The 23003-nt window shown below is 37.2% G+C and overlaps 4 protein-coding genes across 7 annotated transcripts in view; 2 read left to right on the plus strand and 2 right to left on the minus strand.

Annotated features, from left to right (window-relative positions):
• The first annotated feature begins 84 nt into the window (after window positions 1-84).
• LOC129786286 (probable peptidyl-tRNA hydrolase 2) lies at window positions 85-2905 on the plus strand. Its single transcript, XM_055821187.1, has 2 exons — window positions 85-1517; window positions 1585-2905. Exons 1-2 carry the CDS (start codon window positions 1371-1373, stop codon window positions 1951-1953), a joined length of 516 nt encoding a protein of 171 aa, XP_055677162.1. The 5' UTR covers window positions 85-1370; the 3' UTR covers window positions 1954-2905.
• On the minus strand, window positions 2086-12782 carry LOC129786245 (transcription initiation factor TFIID subunit 1). Of its 2 annotated transcripts, XM_055821125.1 has the most exons (8): window positions 12389-12782; window positions 11315-12305; window positions 10963-11255; window positions 9431-10898; window positions 5303-7733; window positions 4994-5089; window positions 2590-2736; window positions 2086-2510 (listed from the first exon to the last, which is right to left on the minus strand). In XM_055821125.1, exons 1-8 carry the CDS (start codon window positions 12526-12528, stop codon window positions 2086-2088), a joined length of 5991 nt encoding a protein of 1996 aa, XP_055677100.1. In that variant the 5' UTR covers window positions 12529-12782. The 2 variants fall into 2 exon arrangements, with proteins under 2 accessions (XP_055677100.1, XP_055677101.1); XM_055821126.1 differs by lacking the exon at window positions 4994-5089.
• Window positions 12783-12833: 51 nt separating this feature from the next.
• LOC129786265 (mannose-6-phosphate isomerase) lies at window positions 12834-14262 on the plus strand. Its single transcript, XM_055821161.1, has one exon. The coding sequence runs from the start codon at window positions 12907-12909 to the stop codon at window positions 14131-14133; it is 1227 nt and encodes a 408-aa protein (XP_055677136.1). The 5' UTR covers window positions 12834-12906; the 3' UTR covers window positions 14134-14262.
• Window positions 14263-14399: 137 nt separating this feature from the next.
• Window positions 14400-23003, minus strand: part of LOC129786260 (protein phosphatase PP2A 55 kDa regulatory subunit) — a 32791-nt gene continuing 24187 nt past the window's right edge. For all 3 annotated transcript variants that reach the window (XM_055821152.1, XM_055821153.1, XM_055821151.1), the window contains 2 exons: window positions 21178-21981; window positions 14400-18763 (listed from right to left, as the gene is read on the minus strand). In XM_055821152.1, coding sequence (XP_055677127.1) covers window positions 18395-18763; window positions 21178-21981 — 1173 coding nt within the window. In that variant the 3' untranslated portion in view covers window positions 14400-18394. The remainder of the gene's footprint in view (window positions 18764-21177; window positions 21982-23003) is intronic.

Here is a 23003-nt window from a genome sequence, read left to right on the forward strand (position 1 = left end):
TCTACTTAAAATCAGTCAAAATTAAATGGCAAAATCACGCAAAACATTTTCCTTGTTTTTATTTTTGTGACTCATGCTTTGCCCAATAAGAAACCACTTGTCTGTGTTTGAAGAATTTCATTGGACTTTTCCGCGGAAAATAATGTAAAATCTATGGAGAATTTGTTAACCCTTCCGTAAATTACTTTATTTGATTAATTTTTGCAATAAAAAAGCATTTTTTGTAGTTTTTATTATCTTTTTATTCTTCGTTTTCTCTTGTTTTTATTACATACTTTCCTTTTTTCCTAAATCTTCCAATCTTTCTGATACAAAAACTTTTAACCTCTAGGCCGCCAAGCGGGGTCGTTGAACGACCCCAGCCCTATATTTCGTGCTATAACTTAATAAATATAAAAGATACCATTCCCATCTTTTGGAAATAAGTTCCTTGGTTATCTGAGGAGGTTGTGTAAAAATTTCAGCTCAATCCGTCCACCACAAGAAAAGTTATTAAGGAAAATGTAGAAGAAGGGAATTCAAAAATTGGTGTAACGGCCATGCTGCGGAAAATTTCTTAGAATGAAGTTAGTCACATCATAAATCATATGGTTGAAGGGTTGTGTTTACTTTTTCACTTTACCTTCTCAGTGTCAGAATTATCGCGAATAAGTAACATAAACAACATAAAACATAATTAGAAGCATATAAATGTGCAAAACAAGAAAGAATATTCGAGAAATATTGCCATTTATCACGGTGCGGGAAGTGAGGGGAATGTGGGGAAGTAGTGAAAAAAAATAGCAATTGCAGTCAACTTCGTGGCAAATTTCTCAAGAAGAAATTGTGAAAAATGAGTGAAAAATGTTTTTCCCTAATATCTTCTTCTGCGTGTTTCCGGGTGGCGAATTTGTGATGCAAGGGGCAAGAGGACTATATAAGGAGTCTAAAGGTAGTGACCCGACAGTTCCCGGTTTTATAGTTTATGAGAAAATCGACGTCCTTCTTGGGGTCGTTCAACGACCCCACCTTGGCGCTCTAAGGAAGCTCCAAGGTCTTGGCGGCCAGCAGGTTAAAAATACCTTTGGAGTTTCAACCAAAACTTCAAATTGGTAAAAGCAGAAAGCAGCTTTTCAACATAACCCAACTTTTCATCGTGCATGAATTTTTCTTACAAAAAAGTCTCATAGGAAATTGCAAGAAAATCAATTAAAAACAGCCTTGAATCCTTTTTGATATCCTGCCAAATATTGTGCAAGAACTTCCGGAAAATCTGGAAAACTTCCCTAATCACTTGGAACTATTACTTTGACCATAAACTGTGTGATAAAAGTGCGTTGATATCGCACAACTTTGTGAAATTCAGCAGATAGACGTGAACTTGGAGCGATATGACACTACCTGTCTTGGAACCATCATCCCTGGTCAACGGTGCAGCAATTCTCCTATCATTCTTTGCTGGCTACAAGTACGCCCAAATGGTGGCGGAGAGGAATCGCGAGCAGAAAAGTGAATCGTGCAGTAAAATGGAATCGCCGGTAAGTTTCCGGAAAGGATTTTTTTAGCCAATAAAATTGAATTATTCTGATTTTGTGCTCATTGCAGGTCTTCCGTGACAATGGGGAGTACAAGATGATCCTCGTGGTGAGGAATGACCTGAAGATGGGCAAAGGAAAAATCGCCGCACAATGCGGACATGCTGCTGTTGGAGCCTTCCAAAGTGCCATGCGGAAGATCCCTCACATTGTGCGACGCTGGGAGAATTCCGGATGTGCCAAAATTGCCGTAAAAGTGGAAAGTGAGGAGGAACTAATGCAAATACGCCACAGAGCCAATGCCCTGCAACTCAGTACGTGCCTAATCCGCGATGCAGGACGCACACAAATTGAACCCAACACAAAGACAGTCCTTGCCATTGGCCCAGCTCCGTGTCAGGAAGTGGATAAAGTTACTGGACATTTGAAATTGCTCTAAATCTCTTTTTTTATGATTATTTGTGTTCATCATTAATATTTATATATTTCCGAGTGATTCTCAACAAAAAAAATGTTTTGAAAAATGAATTAAGAGAAAATGAGAGGAGAGACTTACAGGAAGTTCTGCGCTTTAGAACCAGAGATCACCTTCAGCTTCCCCCTCATTCTCAACAGTTGGTTCTTCCTTTGTGATCGTCAAGATGAGATTATTGTCCTCCTCATCCGTGTCAGAGATGGCCAAATCATCCTGAATAGCCACACTTGGGTTCGGAAGCGGAACAGGATCTTCAGCTGGTGGCATTTGTGGCATTTCCATTTGCTGCAATTCCGGCACAACCACCGACGTACGCTGTTGGGCCGTGGATGTACTTGAGGACATTCCCAAAAAGTCCGATGGATCGTAATTTGGATCCAAATCCATTGATTCATCGTCATATGCAGCTGCACCGGCAATTGCTTCCTTCCCACCAGCTCCAGTTGCCGTGTAGAAGCCAATTCCACTCAGTTGTACCATTGCCTCAGCCGCTTGTTGACTATCATCATCTCCATGAACTCCTGCAACCCAAAAAAAAGTCCCATCAATTAGCATTTCCTGCCCATTCCAACAAAATAATAATAATCCCAAATATCTCACCTATTGAACTTCCTCCTCCACCACCACTAATTGCTGATCCACTCCTATTGAGTCCCTCACCCTGTGCCAGAGTCTCCACAACGCTCTCATGATCATTGTCACTCCCAACTTCCTCAAATTCCTCATCATCCGTGGAGAATTGCAAATCTTCCGGGAAAATGGACAAGATGTTAATTTTAAAAAATCACAAATTATATTTTTTAATTAAAAGTCAAATTTTTGAGCCCAGAAAAAAATTCTTTATGGTCTATTCAAATCAACTTTGCATTAAAACTCCACCAGGTTGTCACACATTTCAACCAATAAACACTCAAGTTTTTTTTAACCCTTTCGCGTTTTTTGGGTCAAACATTTTATTTGTTCAATTTATTTATGAATTTAATTGTTTTATTTTTTTCAAGTTAGAAAAGCATCAAATTCACGCAAAAGAGGCCATAGAAGACGTTCTGACTGAGAAAAGTCCTCTGAGAGCATTCATAGAATAAATATCGTAATATAAAAGTGCGCATGTTTCAATGTTTTTATGTTTCACGTTGGACGCGAAAGAGTTAACAACCAATCAGGAAGAATTTCTAATTCTTCTTCTTATTTATTTAAAATTCAACAAGAAAACTAGAAAATGAGCAGATATCGACCCATATTTGTCAGGAGGTGGAGCTATAGTGCAAACTTTGTTCGAATTGACTGTTTACATGCAGAAAAAAAACAATTTAATGCACAAGAACAAAGAAATAAGCAATTTTTAATATATTAAATTATATAATATGTATATTTTTTTAAACAGCAATGAAAATGATTAATCAGGTAACAAAACATCCCATTCTAAAGCATTTTTCCTAATTTTTTTTAAATTTAAATTGATTTATCAAGAAGTTTGTAAGAAACAAAAAATTGTTGAAATAAAGGATTTTTTAAAATTTATGATCACCTCAAAAGGATTTTTTAAATCACTTTTTTTTTATCGAAAAGAGCAGGAAACATTAGCGGAGTTTTCTTGATACGAAATGGCAAAAATGGGGCTAGTTTGTTTTGTACCCTTTACTTTTACTGGAGATGTTGAGGTAAAGTTTTTTTTATAAAAAAAATCGAGAAGTAAAAAGACAACATTTTGATGTTATCTAGCAACGTTTTGAGAAATCTTTTAACACTTGGAGGACCCAACATTTGGCACAACGCGGAGGATCAAATTGGTAATAAGTACCAGTTGATAAAATATGCTCAATAGTTAATTATTAATCAGTTTATTGAACAAGGATCGAAAGTTTCACTAATTCTCAATCTCCTTCAAGCATTCCTACACCGAATTACTAAATATTTAATTTAGAAAATCGTCACTGAAAAAAAATTGCGTAGAATCGATGCAAAATTGCCAATTAAAACGAATTTTTTAGCTACAATTTTACATAATTTATTATTGCGCCTAAATAATCACAAACTTTGATTCTTTAAGTAACTTTTTAATCACTTCCGGCAATAAAATTAGTCCACATTAATGATTTTTACCGAGGAAAAGTGAACAAGAGTTCTTTATTTGATCCTCCGCGTTGGATTCTGACTTTGACCTCAATTATCTTCCAAAGAAAAGACTTTTCTCGGGATTTTCTTTCTGCTATCTTAAAGTAATTAAAATTCCCTACACATAGATGCTAAATTCATCGAGATAAGTCCAATAGATTTTATTCTGTGACGATTTTTAGGTTTCGATTGGTACCAATTACCAGTAAAGTCCTCCGAGTGTTAATGAAGAAAAATCCCTAAATTAATTCAAAATTTATCGAAACGTCGCTAGAAATCAACTTTTACCTCAATTTTCTCACACGATTCACGTTTAGATATTTTAGAGTTACAAGACTATCTAAAACATTTTAAGAGAAATTTAAAAAAAAAATTAAGAAATCAAAAAGTATTCAAAAAATTTAAGAAAAACGCCTAAAAATAAATCATAAAAACTGAATATTTAAAAATCATTTAAAATTATATTCTTTTCTTTTGATTAAAAAGAAATCATAGCAGGAAAAAACTCAAGAAAACAACTTTATTTTTAAAGCAAAATTATTTAGAAATACTAATTCTTAGCTTTAAAACAAAATCTTTAATTCAAGAACTATAATTAAATTCTACAAGACTAAAGAGGACGAAAAAATGCCTTCGGAGTGCCAATAAAATCCAAGCCAATTTGAATTATTTTTCCCGCCAATTCAATAACTATCTACAGCAAAATTAAAATTAGAAAATTACGCAAATTACTTTAGAACAGGATTTGTATCTAAAATTAAACAACTAATAACTCATTCAACAAAAAATACATTCCAGAATAAAGGAAACAAAAGGGATCATTATTAAAGGAATTTAAGAAATAAAAGGAAATAAAGGAGAAAGAAACAAAAGAAATAGAAAAGCTCACCTTCTTCCAAAAAAGTATTTTGAGTACTACTTAAATTTGAAGCGTGGCTGTCTTTACGGGGACGTCCACGACCTCGTTTCATGCCCCACAATTTAACTATAAAATAAACCATTTTCCACATTTTCCTCATCATCAAATAAATCAGAAAAAGAAAAATGCACAAAATTCATGCAAAATCTACAGAGAAGAAATTAATTCTTTTTTCTCAACTTTTTTATATTTTTTCAAAGGAAAGTTAGACAGAGAAGTGTTTATAAACAAAAGAGAGAGAGATAGAGTGAGAGAATTGAAAGAAGAAGAAGAACTTACCATCTTCCACGGCATCTCGGGCTTTTCTGGGTCTTCCACGGCCACGCTTAATTTCCGGAAGTGCCGGAATAATGGGTGGACCGTGCGATCGAGACGACTGAGGGTCATTGGAAGCCGCTGAAGTTGGCCTATCACCCACCTCAATGTCCACATACTCCTCCCCTGAACTATTTCCACGCGTCTCTTGCTCATCATCCGCCCACGAGGCGTCCAGCTCTGCCTCATTGCGTGCCCTCTCCTGCACTTGGGCGATATTCCTCTCAAGATGCGAGCAGTGATCCCCAAATTCATCCAGAGCACTCCTAGCGCAATCCAGGATGAGCTTAGCTTGCTTGGTGAAGTTCGAATCGCTACCATTGTACTGCTCACAATTCTTTGCAATCAGCTCCACATCTTGGAGGAATTCCTCCCTTGAATGGTACTTGTGTGCCGTGATCTTCTTCGTGATTGTCTCCAGATCCATGGGCTTCCGGATGATGGTGTAGTAATCCTTAACTTGCTTCTTATTCACCGGCTTGAGGAATGGCCAGGCTTCCTGCATCACCTTCAGCTTATTCGTCATGAGTTTCTCAAAGATAAACGAAAGGGCTACTTGATCGTCATCATCGAGTAGTGGGTTGATGGCCTTCTCCAGCCTCATGAGCCGCTCCTCCTTCTCCGCCAGACGATCCACACACTTCTGCAGCATCCTCTGAGCTGCAATGGTCAGAAGATTCTTTGGGCCGTTGTACACCGTTGAATTCTCAACAATTTGATTAACATCCGCAAGGAATTCCTCACGACTCTGATAGCGCTTCTGTCGCAAATTCTCCCGGATTGTCTGCAAATCCATCGGTCTCTGCACAATCCTGTAGTAATCAGGGACGAGTTTTGCATTCACAGGGAACATAAAAGGCTGCACATCCGGCAAATCTCGCATATCATTGAGAATTTGCTCGAGGATTGACGACAGCACAACAACGGGATCCGTTCGACGACGATTTGCTGTCTTATTGTGCCTCTGAAGGTAGTCACAGTGCAAATCCAATCCAGCACGTCTTCTCCGCCGGCCAACTGCATCCTTTGGAACCTTCAGCAGAAGTGTTCGCCTCTTCACATCCTCATGCCGCTTCAGGAGCTTCCCACTCAGCTTCACCTTCGTCCCGTCGACATTCACGAGATCCTCATCGTCTGCATTGAGTTCCTTCTCAATCTCCTCTTCCTGCTCTTCCGTCAATGCCACTGTGAGTGATGGCGTTGGCCCAGGGGTGCCAGTGTACAGTGGGCAGGCCTTATTCGTCCGCATATGCCCAACTTGCCCACAGGCTCCACACTTTAGCTTGAGATCCGTTTTAAACTTCGTCTTCCTGCGCTGTGGACTGATATCCTTACTCGTCGAGGGCATTGTGGGCGTATGACTAGGAGTGGGGCCACTACTGTGACTACTTGCACTCCCCCGATCACCCAAACTAATGGGATTCCCCGGAGTTGAATGAACATGCCCCATCATCCCAACTTTCTCCTGATTCCTCTTAATACGCCTCAATTGCTCCTGAATGCGCCTCTTTTCGCGCTTCATCTCCTCCTTTTGTGCCTCATCTAACGTAGCGAAGCTCTTTATGAAGGCCTCATCCTTTGTCGTGCGAATCTTTGTGTACGCATCAATCACCGGCTGCCTCCGGACAAATTCAACACGCGTAAATTCCTTCCCTTCGGCATTCTTAAATGTTCGCGTAATCTTCAGAATCCTCCCTGGTTGGGGATTATTGAGATTAGCCCCCTGATCGTCATCCTTCTTCCCCTTAGCCCCCTTCGGGACACCCTCACGCTCCTCCATGATCTTCTTCAGCAACTCCTGACGCTCCTGCTCTTCACGTTCCAACGACAATTGCGTCGATGTCTTCTTATTTGCCAACATATTCTCCAAATTCTTCCCTAATTCCTCCAAATCTGACTCCTCCGATGCCGTGGATTCCCCCTCATCCGTCGACAAGACTTCCTCACTGGCCAAAACACGATTTTGCAAATCAAAAATCCTCTGACATTCCTCCTTGTAGCGCTCCTGATGCTCAGCAATTGAGAATCTATTTCCACGTGAGAATTTATCCATTCCCTCCTCACCGGCTTTTGCTTTCTCTGTTGATAGCGTCCGGACGACGTCAATCACCTCCCAACGGGAGAGTTTCTTAATCTCCTCCTCGGGAACTTGAAACTTCCTAAGGAGAGCCTTTGCATTGTTTAAGGAAAGTCTCCGGAGATCTGCATCTGTTCCTGTTACCGTTCTCTTTGGCTGACTCTCCTGCTCTTCCTTTGTCTGTGTCGGTTTATTGGGAACACGCACATAGGAGAATCCTTCACCACACCCTGTGGGATCTGCTGGTCCTGTTAGCTGAAGGAGACACTTTCCACGCATAGCCTGGATGTAGGCTCTCGTGGTATTCCACGGAGCGACCTAAAGTAAAGGAATAGTTTATTTGTTTTGAAGGAAAAATCCAAAGGGGGGTTATATCTGGCGAATATTTTATGTAGTATTTTAAGCGAATCATCCGAATATTTCTGAAGATCTAAATATTTGACTTCACATGAAGACTTTTTACTAAAAGTCGAAGAACTCAAAATCGAAAAGAAAATCCAAAAAATATATTTAGGAATTTTTGTTTTGAATTTAGTTCTTTTTTAGGCTTTAATTTTTTTTTATAAAGTTTTGTTCCTCAATCTGTGCTATTCTGGGACTGAAAAGCAAATATTTATCGGCTTGAATTTATTCTTTTTTTTTTGGTAAATTTTTAATACTTTCTGGCTTGAATTTAGAACACTTCGACTTGCATTACCTACTTTTAGGATTTAATTATTGTCTTTTTTTAAGCTTTCGTAAATTCTTTATAAAGCTTTTTGAGATTGGAGACTACCTTTTTAGGGTTGAAGGTTTAGGCAATTTTTTCTTAAAACAAATGAAGCTTAGAGTTAAATACCTTTTCATTCCCAGAAAATAACAAAATAAAATCATAAAAGTGATACGGAAGTTGCAATAAATCGATAAGAAATAATAACTTCAGCAACATATCCAAATTTTAGCCTTCTAGGTGATTTGGAAGTGAAGATATTGAAACATTTTTTTTTTTCAAAATGTCCGCTAGTGAGTCTATCATCTTATGGAGAATGATATTCTGTGCAACATATCCAAACTTCAGCTCTCTAGCTGCCTTTAAAGCGAAAATATCGCAAAAAATCGATTTTTAGCTTTTTTGATATTTTCCAAGATGGCCGACAGGTTCTATCACCTCACCACCTCTTACTCAAAAAATGTCTTTTAATGGATTCTTAATCGATTTGATAACGAAAAATCTAACCAAAAAATATTAAACATGGGGCTAAAAACGCCATTTTGGAAAAAAAAATTTGGCGGCCATTTTGAATATACATCAGGATTATTAACTTTTGTCTCCTGAAAACAAATCTAACATGGGATTTCCGGTATCTCAAACACTAGAAAAGATATTTAAAAAACAAAGTTTACGCTTATTTTTGAACACCCAGTATTTTTTAAGCTTCAATTTAATCATTTTAAGGATTGAATGTAGCATGATTAGGGGTGAAATTACTATATTCTGTGGTGCCCTGCATAGAGGGGCACCACAAGGGGGCTCTGGTCAACTCCCCCAGTAACCTTTATCCTCGCCTTACTTTAATCAACAAGCTCCGACTAACTCTCTCTACACTCATCAGCACTCTTTGCTATTCTCTCTTCTAATTACTCTCTCAGTGCTCTCCTACATTCTCTTGTGGATTCTCGTATTCTCTCTCGCCTATTTGAGGGTTTGTAACCTGGGGGCAGAAGACCGTTACCAAGGGGTGGGCAGCCGTTACAGTTAACGCCAATCTAAGGGTACTCACTGTATGAGCAGGTTAATATTCGCTGGATAGTGAGACGGGCGCTTCAATTCAGTTTGAATTTAGTCCTAATGAGGCTTGAAATAAATATTTTTTTAGGCTTCTTTTTCTCAATCTGAGCCATTTAGAGGCTAAATATTCGAACATTCTAAACATTCGAATATTTCCGAAGATCCGAATAATTTCTTCCAGATAAACTCCCCTTGGAAAAATCTGAAAATTTCTCTTAGCCAGGAGAATCTTCCTGCTAGAACTCACCTTCACTTCATCATCCATCTTCAGCTGCATCTCCTCATCATCATCCTCCTGTTGGGCAAAAATAAACTTCTCCCCATACCCAGCATCCTTGAGCCTCTGCTCCGCTGCAATCATACTGAAGTACGCACAGCACTGTTCCGGAGATACCATCGCGCGTATTTCCTCCTCACTTGGTAAACGGAATTCCGGCTTAATCACCCACCAATTGCTATCCATGCCAGTTCTCTTGAAATCCGCGCACTGCTTCAAACGCTTCCGGATGCTACTCTCACTGTGCGCCGGGAAAGCCTTCTTAATGTCATCCATTCGTATCCTCCGTGGATTATCCGAGCTCTTCCAGAACAGCCTGTAGATGAAGACCTGCAGGAAGTCTCGCACAAAGTTATTTGCTCTCTTGCTATTCGGGCCAAAGACCTCGTACAGCGGGCATTGCTGCCCAGCTGTGAAGAGGGAGTCAATCTCACGGATAAAATACGTATTACGCGTGCGAATGAGGAGGAAGTCCGTTGAGGAGATGTTGTGCCCATAAATTGGGGCTCTGTACATGTTATTCTCCACCGCCTGGATGCAGTGTCCTGGCGCCAGGATGCCCAGGAAGGGACTCGTGTGGGCGTACGCTACTTCACCGTATTTAAATTCAGGCGGCCCCGAATCCTTGGCTGCCTTCCTCTTGTAGTAGTTCTTAATCTTCGAGCACATCCCCACTTGATTCATTAGCGGTGGATGCTCCTCGCAGAATTCCACAAGAATTATTTCACCATCGCGTCCGGTGAGATCATCCGGTGTGCGCATGAAGAAGACATCTCCTCCTCCGGAGGCAATCCTCTCCAACTCCCTCTGCTTTGCCTTCTTCCGGATATTCTTCAGCAGCGGCAAAACCGGATGGGGAATGGGAGCTGCCAACGTTCCGTGGGAGTACTTCTTCATCGGTGGCCGATGGAACATTCGCAACTTCATGGGCCCCATGTGGGTGGGAATAAATGGCGCACGGAGCTCCACAACGGGCGTTGAGTGCTGTATGAGATTCCCACCACCCACCTTGAGGCGCAGCGTTGTCTCCGACGACTTGGCCATGTAGTAGACATCATTGGAAATGTTGTAGGGATCACGATCGGGTGATTTTGGCGGTGGCGGTGGCGTATCCTCCTGCAGAACATTAATCACTCCCGCCTTTCCAAGGAGAATCTTCGATTTCTTCACATGCGGATGTGGGATCTTCACCTTTGGCGGTGGACCCGTATTCTTCTGCACCTTGGACGGATCAATATCATCCGGAATCCCAAGAATGATATTCTCATCATTTGGATCGAGTGTGAGGACTTTTGGCTTTGGGACTTTATCCATAAATTCCGCATCCCAAATCACTTCATCCTCCCACTTGCTGTACACCAATTCCTCATTCTCCACGGGGAAGATACTGTACCACGTATCATCAGCTTCTTCGGGCTTCTGCAGCATCAGGGAAATCCTGAAAAAGGAGCAAAAGAAATCCCTCAAAATTTGCTTAAAAAACTTCCAAAAACTTAACTCACATTTGAGATTTAGACATTTTGCCACTTTGGGAGTTGCCCAGCTTATTCCCAGACAATGGGGTGGTTACCGGAAGAACCTTCCCGGTGTGACTGAAAGCCCCTGCTGTGCGAGAGCCACTCGATGGGAGCCATCCAGCAGCATTTGTCTTTGAATTCAACTTCTGCATGACTTTGTGTTTGATGTCATTCCCATCCCAAACTACATCATCTTCCCAGTGTAGCTGTGACACCATCAGGTAGGCATCATCCGGAATTGGATCTCCGGTTATCACAACTTCCTCTTTTGGGTGATTCTGGAAAGAAATTTTGAATTTTATTCCTGCGCAGAATTCACAAACTTTTGAGGACTCACTTCATCTCTCGTCCGGAAGCCGTAATTGAAGCCCTCTCCGGATTCCGGAACTTCCAGCATATCGTACCAAACTTGTGCTGGACCAAAACGCCAATCAGCCACTTTTGGTTTATTCTCACCAGCTTCTCCTGTTTCCGGGGATTTCTCATTGATTGCATCCGTAATCTCCCGCAAAAGCTTCTCTTCGTCATCCGAACAGAGTTCCTCCTTGCTGGGCGACGGTGCAAAGTTGAGAGACCATCCGCGATGCTTCTTCGGTTCATCTGTGTCCGATGTGGAGTCAGAGCCTTCCCTCTTGATGCCATCCTTTGAATGTTTGCGCTTCCGTCGCCTCTTCCGGACACTTCGCCATATTTGTGGTAAACTCGATGGCTTCCCCGGGCCAAAGAGCCGTGAGAAGCGGAGAACTTTATCCGGACGGAAGTCCGGGAAGATCTCCCGGACATCGACATTTGCATACTTCGACGGGAGCATCGCAGCAAGCGGAGTGTCGAGTTTTTTCTCAACGCTCCCTTCGATTTTCTCCTCCTTCACTTCAACCCTAACTTCCCCGTCACTCTCCCCACCAGATGCTGTCTTTGTGGGCAAGCTGGGAGGCGGCATGAGGGCTTTATCGTCTGCCGAAAGAACTGAACTGCTCGCAGAAGTCCCATTCTCTGTGGCATTAACATCTTCAACCTTCACAGCGGGAACAGTTCCGTCGAGACAAACTTTATTCGCCGGAATGGCATCTTCAATGTCGTAATCATCTTCCGGAGCTTCTTTCACTGCTGCCGGCTCAATTGCAACCGGAAGATCCTCTGCAAGTTCATTTATGTCCGAATAATCAATTGCCGTGTCGGCTTTTGTTGTGAAATCTTCCTCATTTGTATCCTCATCACTTTCCGGACGACGAAATTCATCACCACTCTCATCTTCCCGTGAACTCCGACGACTATCTCTATCGCTCGGGAGACTAATTACCTCACTCAGCAGGGAATTCAAGCCCAATCTGGACGATAGAAGGGAGAAAAACATCAGAAATTAAACGAAAAGCCCTAAAAATTGCATTTGTTCGTTCCCGGAATGACAAACCTGGCAAGCGAAGCAAGTTGCCTTTTTGATTCGCTGTCAAAAATATCCTCCTCGAGTCTTCCGGATGAATCAATATTCCCAAAGAGGAATCCCGTCAAATCCACCTCATTTCTATCCTCCGTATCGCTATCATTGTCCATTTTTTGTAAATTTTCTTCTGTTTACTTTCCGGGAAGGTTCAAAAGTGAGGTTAGTTTTTCCCTTTACTCAATTTTCCCTTTTTTGTCAAAATTATTTCATTTCCCTGCAAAATTTCCACGCGATGGTGTAGAACAAACACTTAAACACAATTTTCAAGCATTTTCAGTGCTGCGGCATGAGTTTTTCCCTAGTTTTGGAATATTTTTTCCGGAGCAAAAGAAAACACGTCCGTCCTGTCAGACGGAAAAATTGTGAAAAATGTTCGTCACAATTGAAACACGAATGAAACATAAAATGCAAGAACCAATGAAACATGAAACAGTGAGAAAAAAATTCAACGAAAATTACGTGGATTTTGAGGTGACTCCGGGAGTGAAATGTTGAGTCTTTTTGGTACTGTGAAGAACTACCATTGGGGCAAAAAGGGCCCCCAATCACTTGTCTATCGCCTGGCTGTGCTAAATGCCCAATCAGACGCAAAATTGAGTGAAAATGAGGCATATGCCGAACTCTGGATGGGAAATCATGTCATGGACCCTTCTCTTGTGAAGGACACCCGCCAACCACTTGGTGCATACCTTGCAAAGCAACCTCCAGAGGTCGTGGGGTCAACTGGTGACTTGTCATTCCTCCTCAAAGTACTCAGCATTGAGACAGCGCTGAGTATTCAAGTTCATCCCAACAAAAAGGAAGCAGAGGAGCTTCATAAACTCTTCCCGGACGTCTACAAGGATGACAATCACAAGCCAGAAATGGCTATTGCTTTGACACCCTTCCTGGCACTCTGTGGATTTCGTCCAGTTGACAAAATCCTTGATTTTCTCAAAACTTTCCCGGCCGTTGCTGAACTTCTTGGGGAGGAAAATGTTCAAAAACTCCAAAAAGACTCTGGCACTGAAGGTCATTCTGAAGGTCTGAAGGCATGTTTTACGAGATTGATGGAATCCACTCCGGAGGAGATTGCAAAATGCCTGGAAGCAACGAAGAAGCAAATGGAAGTTGCCATGGAACCAGAAAATATCCTCCTAAAGACATTCCTCACACTCCAGAGAGATTTTCCCGGTGACGTGGGCATTCTCACTGTGTTCTTCCTCCATATCGTTGAGCTAAAGCCAGGAGAAGCGATCTTCCTCTCAGCCAATGAACCCCATGCCTACATTTCTGGGGATTGCATCGAAGCAATGGCATGTTCGGACAATGTTATTCGTGCAGGATTGACACCAAAGCCAAAGGACATTCCCACACTCATTCGTCACCTCAAGTATCATCCGCAGCCGCTGGCCAGCAAGATCTTTACACCACAGAAGCTCAATGGGGATGATTTTGTGGACCTCTTCTCACCTCCAGTGAAAGATTTCGCTGTGATTCGCTACAGAATCCCAGCAGGTGTGAAGGAACATTCTGTAAAGCTTAAGAATCATGCCTCTGTGCTGATTATTCTCTCCGGGAAGGCGAAATTGGAGTGTCCGGGAAGTCCAGGAATCGCCGTGAGTCCTGGATCAGTCATCTTCCTACCCGGAAACATTGGAAATCAACTGAATATCCAAAAGGAAGCAGCAGAGGAACTTTTTGAGGCTTATCAAGCAACTTACAATGATTTTTAGAAGGTTTTCTTTGTGGCAGAAAAATCTCAGGATCATTGCTCGTTATTTCGATGAGAAAGTCACAGCTATTGCTGTTGAGATTAATGTGAATCTATTAGATTTTATTTAATAAATTTATTTAAAAATGTTTTTTTTTATGAATTAATTTATTCGATTCGAGGCTAATTTGTTGATCCTTTGAAATCTTCAAAGAAAAAGAATTTTCCACAAAAACGTCTTCCAAAGTCAGAATAAAGAGAAATAAAAAGCCAAGAAAAACTATCTCATTGCCTTTCAAGATTTTTGTATTTTATTCATATTAACAATATATTTATAATTAATCTTATAATATACACACTTAACTACAAAAGAGGGGGAAATTTATGTATATTTTTGAATAAATAAAAAGTTGGTGAGGAAAAAATCGTTGTAGCAATAAAGTTAAAATTGAAACTAAATTCTCGTCCAATTTTCAACTTTTTCTTATTCACCATCATTTTTTTCTTTTTTCTAAACACAAAAAATGCATCCAATTTCCATCTCACATCCGTTTTCTCCGACGCGACAGACGTACAAAAAAAACTACTTAAAAAAAAAGAGAAGAAAACTGAACTTTTATGATTTTTATTTTGATAAATTTCTTCTCAGAGGCCAACCAAACTTTTCTTCCCTTTCATCAGTTTCCTCTCAAATCTCCTTCTTTAAAAAAAATGATTATTAAAATTTTTAATTTTCTTTGATGCAAAAAGGTGAAGATAAAATATTTTGATTTCAATTTCACTTTCTTCGATTCCTTTTTTATTTTTCATTTTAGTAAATATTTCTACAAGTTTTTTTTTTCTTCTTGTTTGCTCACTTAAAACGCTTAATCGTAAACTTGAAAAGCAACTATTTTTATTTTGTACAAAAAGGATTTTCCCAAATATTCATTTTTATTAAGTTATTTCTTCTTTTTTTTAATTCAACTCACTGGGCGCTTTTCCGAGTGGGATTTGCGGTTTTTTTTGCAACAAAAAAAATTTTTTCTTTGGAGAAAAACATGAAAATTGAAACACAAAAATTGTGTGTATGGCACTCTTAGAAATTGTCCAAATGCCTCATGAGGGTAATACCAAAAAAGAAATTCCTCCCTGGCCAAAGTGAGTAATAAATTTTGGGGTGGTTAAAAAGGGAAAGAAGAAAAATTTTGGCACCCGATTGCAGTTACACCATGCAACAAGTTTTCTTTTCTCGCTCATGCAAAAAAGGAAAATAATAATTTTTCTTTATAAGAAATGCTGTGAAATTAAGTTCTTTACTCTGTTGAAAATATTTACTGTTTTATTTGCAATTTGTAGATTAAAGAAAAATTAAATGTCATAGCCAAGACACATTTTTTGCTATAAAACTAAAAAAACGTTTATGATGTTATTGATATGAAAAATTCAAACCAAATAAGTCGAAAGATTGTGATTTTATCTATTTCTCATTCTTTTTGTTCGTCAAACGAAAAATTTAGTATTATTCCTGCGATTATAGGAAAACTATCAATTTTTTTATGGTATGTGTCTAAGCTAAAGTGACGTCATTATCATTATTTTTCTCAAAAATACAAATAAAAAATATTTATTGTTAAGAAAAAACTTTAAATAATATATTTTTTTATATTTTGCTGAAATAACTTTAACAGAAGAGAAAATCTTCGAAAATTTGAGCTTTTGGTCATTTAATTGCATTTAAGGATAGCTCGAAATAATCAAGCTGAATTAAACAAGAATCTCACCAAATAATAAAAAGAACCTTCCCAAAATTCCTCTCAATTGATATAGTAAATCATAAAATTATCTTCCTAACAAACCAAAAGAATTTTCTTTAAGTCATAAAACTCCTAATTTTGTTGCATGGTGTTTGTTGAGCTATTATGTTATATAAAATTCCTTTCCGAGAAGAAAAATATTCTTCACGTGATATCCCAAAGAGCATGCACAAATCAGCTTTCTCATTCATCTTCACACTCTGCAAATATTTGCCTATTTGAGATGCATGAAAAATTTTCAAAGAGTAATAAAAAAAAAAAGTTAAACCACTTTTCGATTATAAGAAACTTTTTCTTTCCACACAAAACTCAAAAGTAGCGGAAGGCACGGATAATATTGATGCGGAAATTTCTTTTGCGAAGAAATAAATTGTTTTTTTTTTTTTTGGGAAAAGAAAATTTCCTTTGATTCTAAAAAAAAATTGACTTTTTAAACTTTTTTTTTTCAGTGTCTTTTTGAAGAGAGAAAAATTGATGCGAGGCTGCTGCAAAAGGCAAACTCAGGAAGACAAAATTTCAAAATACTTTTTTTTTGCACTTTTTGCAAAACCTTTTGCTTGGAATTTTTCTCTCAAAAACATTTTGCAAAAGTTTATTTCGAAAAAAAAAACATTTAAATAAATATCCCATCAAATTAAATTAAACTACAGTAGGACTCCCCTAAATGTATTGACGCGGTTCTCTTTCACAAAACATTGAGAATAAATTCAATTCTGTGGAAAATCTTTTCTTTCCTTACAATTCACAAGATATTGGGTCTTATTCAGCGACCAAGAAACCTTTGAAATTCGCTTGGAAACTGGGAATTTTAGTACAAAATTCAAAGATTTCAAGGATTTCTTAGTCGCTGAATTAGGCCCATTACAAGCCTAAGATTAGCCAAGACATTTTTGAGCTATAAAATTGCTATCATAAGATCAATTTCCAGTAGCTATAAAACAACCCTAAGCTTTCGAATTTCGCCGCCACAGGTTTTTACGGAAGATAATGGCGCTGTTTGTCAATTTATAACAACTGGAGGTAGACCTATAAATGGCCATGGTTCTTGAGGGCACTGTTTGTCAATTTTATAGCAATTCAAGCTAATCTCCAAACCCTTTGCTATAAAGGAAAGATTTTCCACTGAATCAACCCCAATTATTGAAATCTTTTTATACTTTTTCTTTTAAACAAATTCAGCTAAAAATTAGGAAACTAATAAAGATTAACAAAAAAAAATAGAGGATTTCTTATACAGAAAAAAAATGGAAAATGTTGTGATTTTGTGTGTTGCTTTCCGATTACTTTGTCCCACAGTATTCTCCTTCTCCCTATCATCCTCCCCACAAATCATTTGTTTTACAAATACTTATTTTATTATTTTATAAAAATATTCTTTAATTTTACATTATTACAAGATGACTCTAGTTTTTTTTCCTTTTCTTTCTTACTTTTCTCGTTCTCATTCATTAATTTTTTTTCCTCTCGAATCCTTTTCTTTTTTTTACTAATATATTACTTTTAAAAATTTATTATGTAGTTCTTGCGCTGCTCTCTGTATTTTTGTTTAATGCAATGTGTTGTAGAAAAAAAATTAATGCAATTTAATCAGCAGCTGGCACTGATTTTTAAAATTTATCTTCATTGAATTTATAACACAATTTTATTCCGCTGAATATATTTTTATAACGCAGCAGCATCAATTCCGGCAATTTCCTTTTGCAAGTGATAAAATTGCTATTTCGTCCTTTTTTTTTTGCATAAAATCATACCTTTTTCTTCGTTCTCTATCCTTGGCCTTCATTCTCCCTCTTACGGCAATGTGTTTGTTTTTTACGATTTTTCTTTTTTCTCCATATATTTACTTTTTTTGCTATGATTTTTCTTTATTTTCCTACAGCTATGCCTTTTTGCATTTTTTTTTTTACATATTTTTTCTTTTGATACAGAGAAATGCGGTAACGAAACGTAAAGACTTTTTTTTTGCTAAATAAAAAGGATTTATTTTTTATACTAAACTCTCTTCCTATCTCTTTTTTTTTAAATCTCTAATGCTCTGTATACAAAAATTTTCAATCTTTCTCTCTTTTTCACGTGAAAAAAGGAATTTTTTTAGCAGAGTTTTTGCTGTTTTATCTATTTTTTTCTTGTTTTAACTCAAAAGAGGCATTTTCGCGTTATTTAAATATTTTTCGCCAATGATTTTTGTTGTTGTTGTTTTAATATTAAATTTTATCTCGATTTTTCTCACCATGCATCAGATGAAATGGGATGAAGAAGGGGGGAGGAGCACAGTTGGAGGAAGGAATAACAACAAAAAATGAAAAAAAGAATAAATTTTTTGATGTATTTTGTGCCATTTTTTGTTGTGTGAAATGGAGATATTTTTGGGGGGACAAAAACAAAGAGAAAATAATAATAAAAAAAGAGAATACAGGGTGGTGTGTGTGTGTGTCTGTTTGAAACCAACATGGCGCAAAAATGGGATTGAAAATAAAGAAATGTTGGCTAAAATTTATCCTGAAAGATGAATAAGTTATTGGTCGCCGCCACAGCTATAATATTCTCTAATGGATGCCAGGCCGTGTGGAGGATTTTCTTATTGAAATCCAAACAGTCTACACTAATCTCATCTTTTTTCCTCTTACCCCCCGTGCACACCTTCCGCGGCTTCAGCACCGTCTTAGGCTTCACAATATCCCGCGATGCCTCCAACGTTACATCCTTCTTCGAATTGCGATCGAATACACGGAAGAAATTATTGTAGCTTCCCGTCATTATCGCCGTATCGCTGCCATTCCAGCAGCACTCGAACTTGTCGAAAATGCAATCGGTCTCATACAGTGAACAGAGCTTAGACCTTAAATATTCATGAACCTGCAACAAAGCACAAAAGGACATTTATTATTATAATATGTTTTGTATTGAGTGTTGAAGGAAGTGTGTCATATCATGATTAAATTAGAGATTTTCTTCATTTTGCCTGTCTAAATGCTCAACCCCAAGCAGTTTCTAATCTTGTGTTGCGTATGGAGTGTGTGTGTTAAGGTTGCTTCTTCGTCTTCTTCTAATTACAATAATGGACCACACATAAACCCTTAATTACTCTTGATTGCTTTGCGCCTCCTTAGAACAGAAGATAACCCAACACAAGATATCGCATATACGCATAAGAGATTATTTAGTTAAAATAAACCCCATCTCACACTAAAGGGTGTGTGGATAATGTCTTTTAAGAATTTTAAACAAAGGATTATACAATAGATAACGCAATAATGAATGTAAAGTGTATGAGCTCTTAAAATTCTTACATTAATTTAAAATAAACTTAAATCTTGTTTTATTTGTTTAAAACGTTTAAAACTTAAAAACAAGTGTAATGAAAAGGAAGAAAAGTTTCTCAAAGTTTCCTTATAAATAATGGAGATTTATTAAACGCTTTGAGATTGTATGAGAATTAGTTTTAATTAATATAATTCGTTCTAATTTAGAACTTTTAAATAAGAGATTTAGAATTTTGAACACAAACAAATAGAAAAATAAAATTAAAGTGCTATAACATTGATAAAAAAGTCTGTCTGCAATTGCTATAAAATTGACAAACAGCGCCCTCATATCTTGTAAGGTCTTGTGGTGGTGAATTTCGGAAATTCAACATTTTATAGCTATTGGCGATGAACCATAAGGCAAAAATTTTCTTCTAAAAAATCCAATAGCTTATTATTTTTGATGGAAATTCATTATAAAAAAATTTAATTATTAATTTATATTATTTTAAGTTTAAATAGCCGAGACACATTTTGTGCTATAAAAATCGGATATTTTAGTTGGAACGGTTTAATATAAATGAAAATGCTGATGAAAACAACAAGTTCAATACGTCATATAAATTAAAAGATCATATAAAAGTTTTTAGAAATTAATAAACCAGCATACTTATTTTGTGGCGTGTGTCTAGGGTGCCATAACAGTTTTTTTCGTTCTTATAAAACATCACAGTCTCACAAGAGTTTTTGCTAGGCAAATCATGTACAAAACAATAGATTTTCTCCAGAATTAACATCCAAAATCAGAAAAATTCCAATTTTAAAATCTTTTCTGTGGTTTTTATGGCAAACTGTCATTTAAATACAACCATCTGATGATTAAATGACTAAAAATCACTGAACTTTAAATGATTTATCAACAAAACGAACTTACACGCCCAACTAACCATTACAAGTTCAAGGTTAATAGACAAACGTTTTAAACTAAAACAAAACAGCAATAAAACCGGCAATTAAAAAATATTGCAATTAACTTGAGACAAGATAAACATTTCCATTGAAAAACATACAATTTTACATAAACTATTAATTTCCACTTATTTAGCAATTTGAATTGATTAAAATTTTACAAATATGAATACATTAGATCAAGAAAAAATTCTATTTTTCAAAATTTAGAAACATTTTTAATTTAAATTCTAAATTAATCTCCCCCGTCTCACTAATGTACTGTTGTAACATATTTTAATATATCTACTTCAGACGTATAGGAGGTATACACAAAACCAACCACATGTGAATTATTTGAATTTGAGAACAATCTGTCTGCGAGGGAGATGTAAAACGTGGTATGAATACAAATTAAAACATTCCAATCAAACCTTGTATGATTAACATTTCATCAAACGAGCAACTTTTGTAAAATGCAAAAAAAAAAGAATCAATTAAATGTATTTTATCACGTTTAAAACCTTCAATTGATATCCGGAAGAAAAGTAAACGAAATTCCTTGAAACTTGCATTAATATTTGAAAAAAAAAATCTCCGTTTTTTATCAATTTATAAAAAAGTTTTTAGAATAAAATTATTTTTCAATTGAAAATGCAACATTTTCAGTGTGAGAGAGAACAATTCTTACTTTTCACAAACTTATCAAATTTGACGCCACAAACAGTCACTTATCGCTGCATATAGGCTATGAAATGAAGGAGAGATTGTTAGCTTAGAGGAGTTTTGTTCTCCCCCTTTTTTTCACCAGAGCACGTCACTGAAGGTCGCATTTATACGCCAACATATCGTCCGTGCTTATCTCAACCAAATATAAGCGTGTGTTTGGCATTTTTCTCCCTTATAAATTTATTTCTTTCTCTTTTAAATCGTAATTGTCGCCATGATACGACGCATCTCTATCTTTCTTATTTGTGTGTGTGTTCATTGGACCTTATCAGGTATAAATTTTTCAATGGAATTTGCACAAAATAAAGAGATTGAAAAGGAAAAGATAAATAAATAAAAGAGACTCACCGGATACGTCTCAATGGGCTTTGTCTCCATATGAAGATCCCACACCTTTATACTGAGATAATCCCTTGAGATCATGTAACGTCCCGAATTGCTCAATTTCACATCACTTATCGAACTGATGATTTCACTGAAGAAGCTACGATTCGTGGGATCTTCCGGCTCCTCGAATTGCTTGGCATGGCGATCGCATAGGGCGGCCGACCTCATATCACATAGCCGAATTGTGCCCTTGCTGCTCGAGTAGACGAGTAAATTGCATTCGGTCGGGTGAAATTCCGCAGCTGTAATCACTTCAGTCAATTCCTCCATATTTGTTGGCTTTATATCGACAATATTGAAACACTGATCGGTTATTTCTAAATGCCACAAATTTATACGCAGATCATCTGCCGAAAGGTATGTCTCCTGATCAGAATTAACGGATATCGAATTGATGTGGTACGTGTGAGCATTGGCAAAAATCCTCCTTGGTGATGCCTCAACCATAAGGTCCATTGGCTTTATCGTCGGCACCCGTAGGGCTGTAATGTGTGTTGGATCGCGTACAGTACCCGTGTCCTCCTTTGTATTATACCCCTCAACCTTCTTATCACGCTCCGACACTTTCCACAGCTTTATGGTTTTATCATTTGTCGATAGAAGGAAGTGCGCCTGATTCTTCCTCTTCAACCATCGAATTTTATTTATCTTCTCCTCTATTTCTAACGACTTCAGGTAATCAAATTCAGGCTCGTGTGATTGAAATGTTGAATACACATTGTATTCGCCTCGTCGTGGCACAGAACTCTTCGATGCCGCATCTCTCTGCAGAAAAAATAAATAAAACAACAAAAACATACATCAATTTTTATTTTCACTTATTCACCCTGGAACAAAAGCAAAGGACGACGGAACAAAAAATTCAATTAAAATTTCAAAAAATTCAATTATATTTAAAATCAAAACAACAAAAGTTCGATAGATTAAAAGTTTTTCCCCATACAGAATTGCTTGGTCGAAATTTTCAATGAAATATCACCCGAAAAAATAGTCCCCTCTGCCCCCTGCCAATGGGTAGGTTGCCACATAAAATTTACACCAAAAATAAATATTTTAATCAAAAGATTCTGCTCTCTGTATGAATTTCCTCAAATAAAATTCTTAATGAAAACCAACCTATACGTTCATCACACACACACATTCGCGACTTTCTGCTTTCCCTCCAACTAATTTTAATTTACCATTCATCTTCCCGCTAAGCAGTTTCGGTAAACAAATTCACATTTCATCACTTTCAGAATATTTCTCACTTAGTCAGTGTTTAGTATGGCGATGGTACACACAGGCACACATCATCATGCCTTCTAATAATGCAAAGAACTCACTCTTCTTGGGCGTTGTGATAAAGCTCTCATTACATAATATTGCTCACATTTATAATCAAGTAGAAAATCTTCAATTTGCATTGTTATCAATTCTAACAAAGGACAATCAAATAGCTTCTTTGAGAATTAGTTTAAGTTTAGCAAATAAACGTGGATTTATAATTAATTTAATAAAAATATTAACAAATCAATTGAAATATTTCAAGATGATTTTCAATAAAAATTAATTGAAATTGCTATAAATTAATTAAGTAACTTACTTTATTATAAAACTCGACGGCGTATCAATTAAAAATATAATTTGTGTGATTATAAATAGGGGAAACTGGGGTAATATTATATTTCTTGCAAATTTTTTGATATAAAATTATTTATTCTTGTCCAAAAGCAAAGATTAACGCCAATTAGAAAGGATGGATAAAATAGAAAAAAAAATAGAGAAAAATGTAAAATATAAAAATA

This window comes from Lutzomyia longipalpis, chromosome 1 (genome assembly GCF_024334085.1).
Source record: "Lutzomyia longipalpis isolate SR_M1_2022 chromosome 1, ASM2433408v1".
NCBI classification, from domain to species: Eukaryota; Metazoa; Arthropoda; class Insecta; order Diptera; family Psychodidae; genus Lutzomyia; species Lutzomyia longipalpis.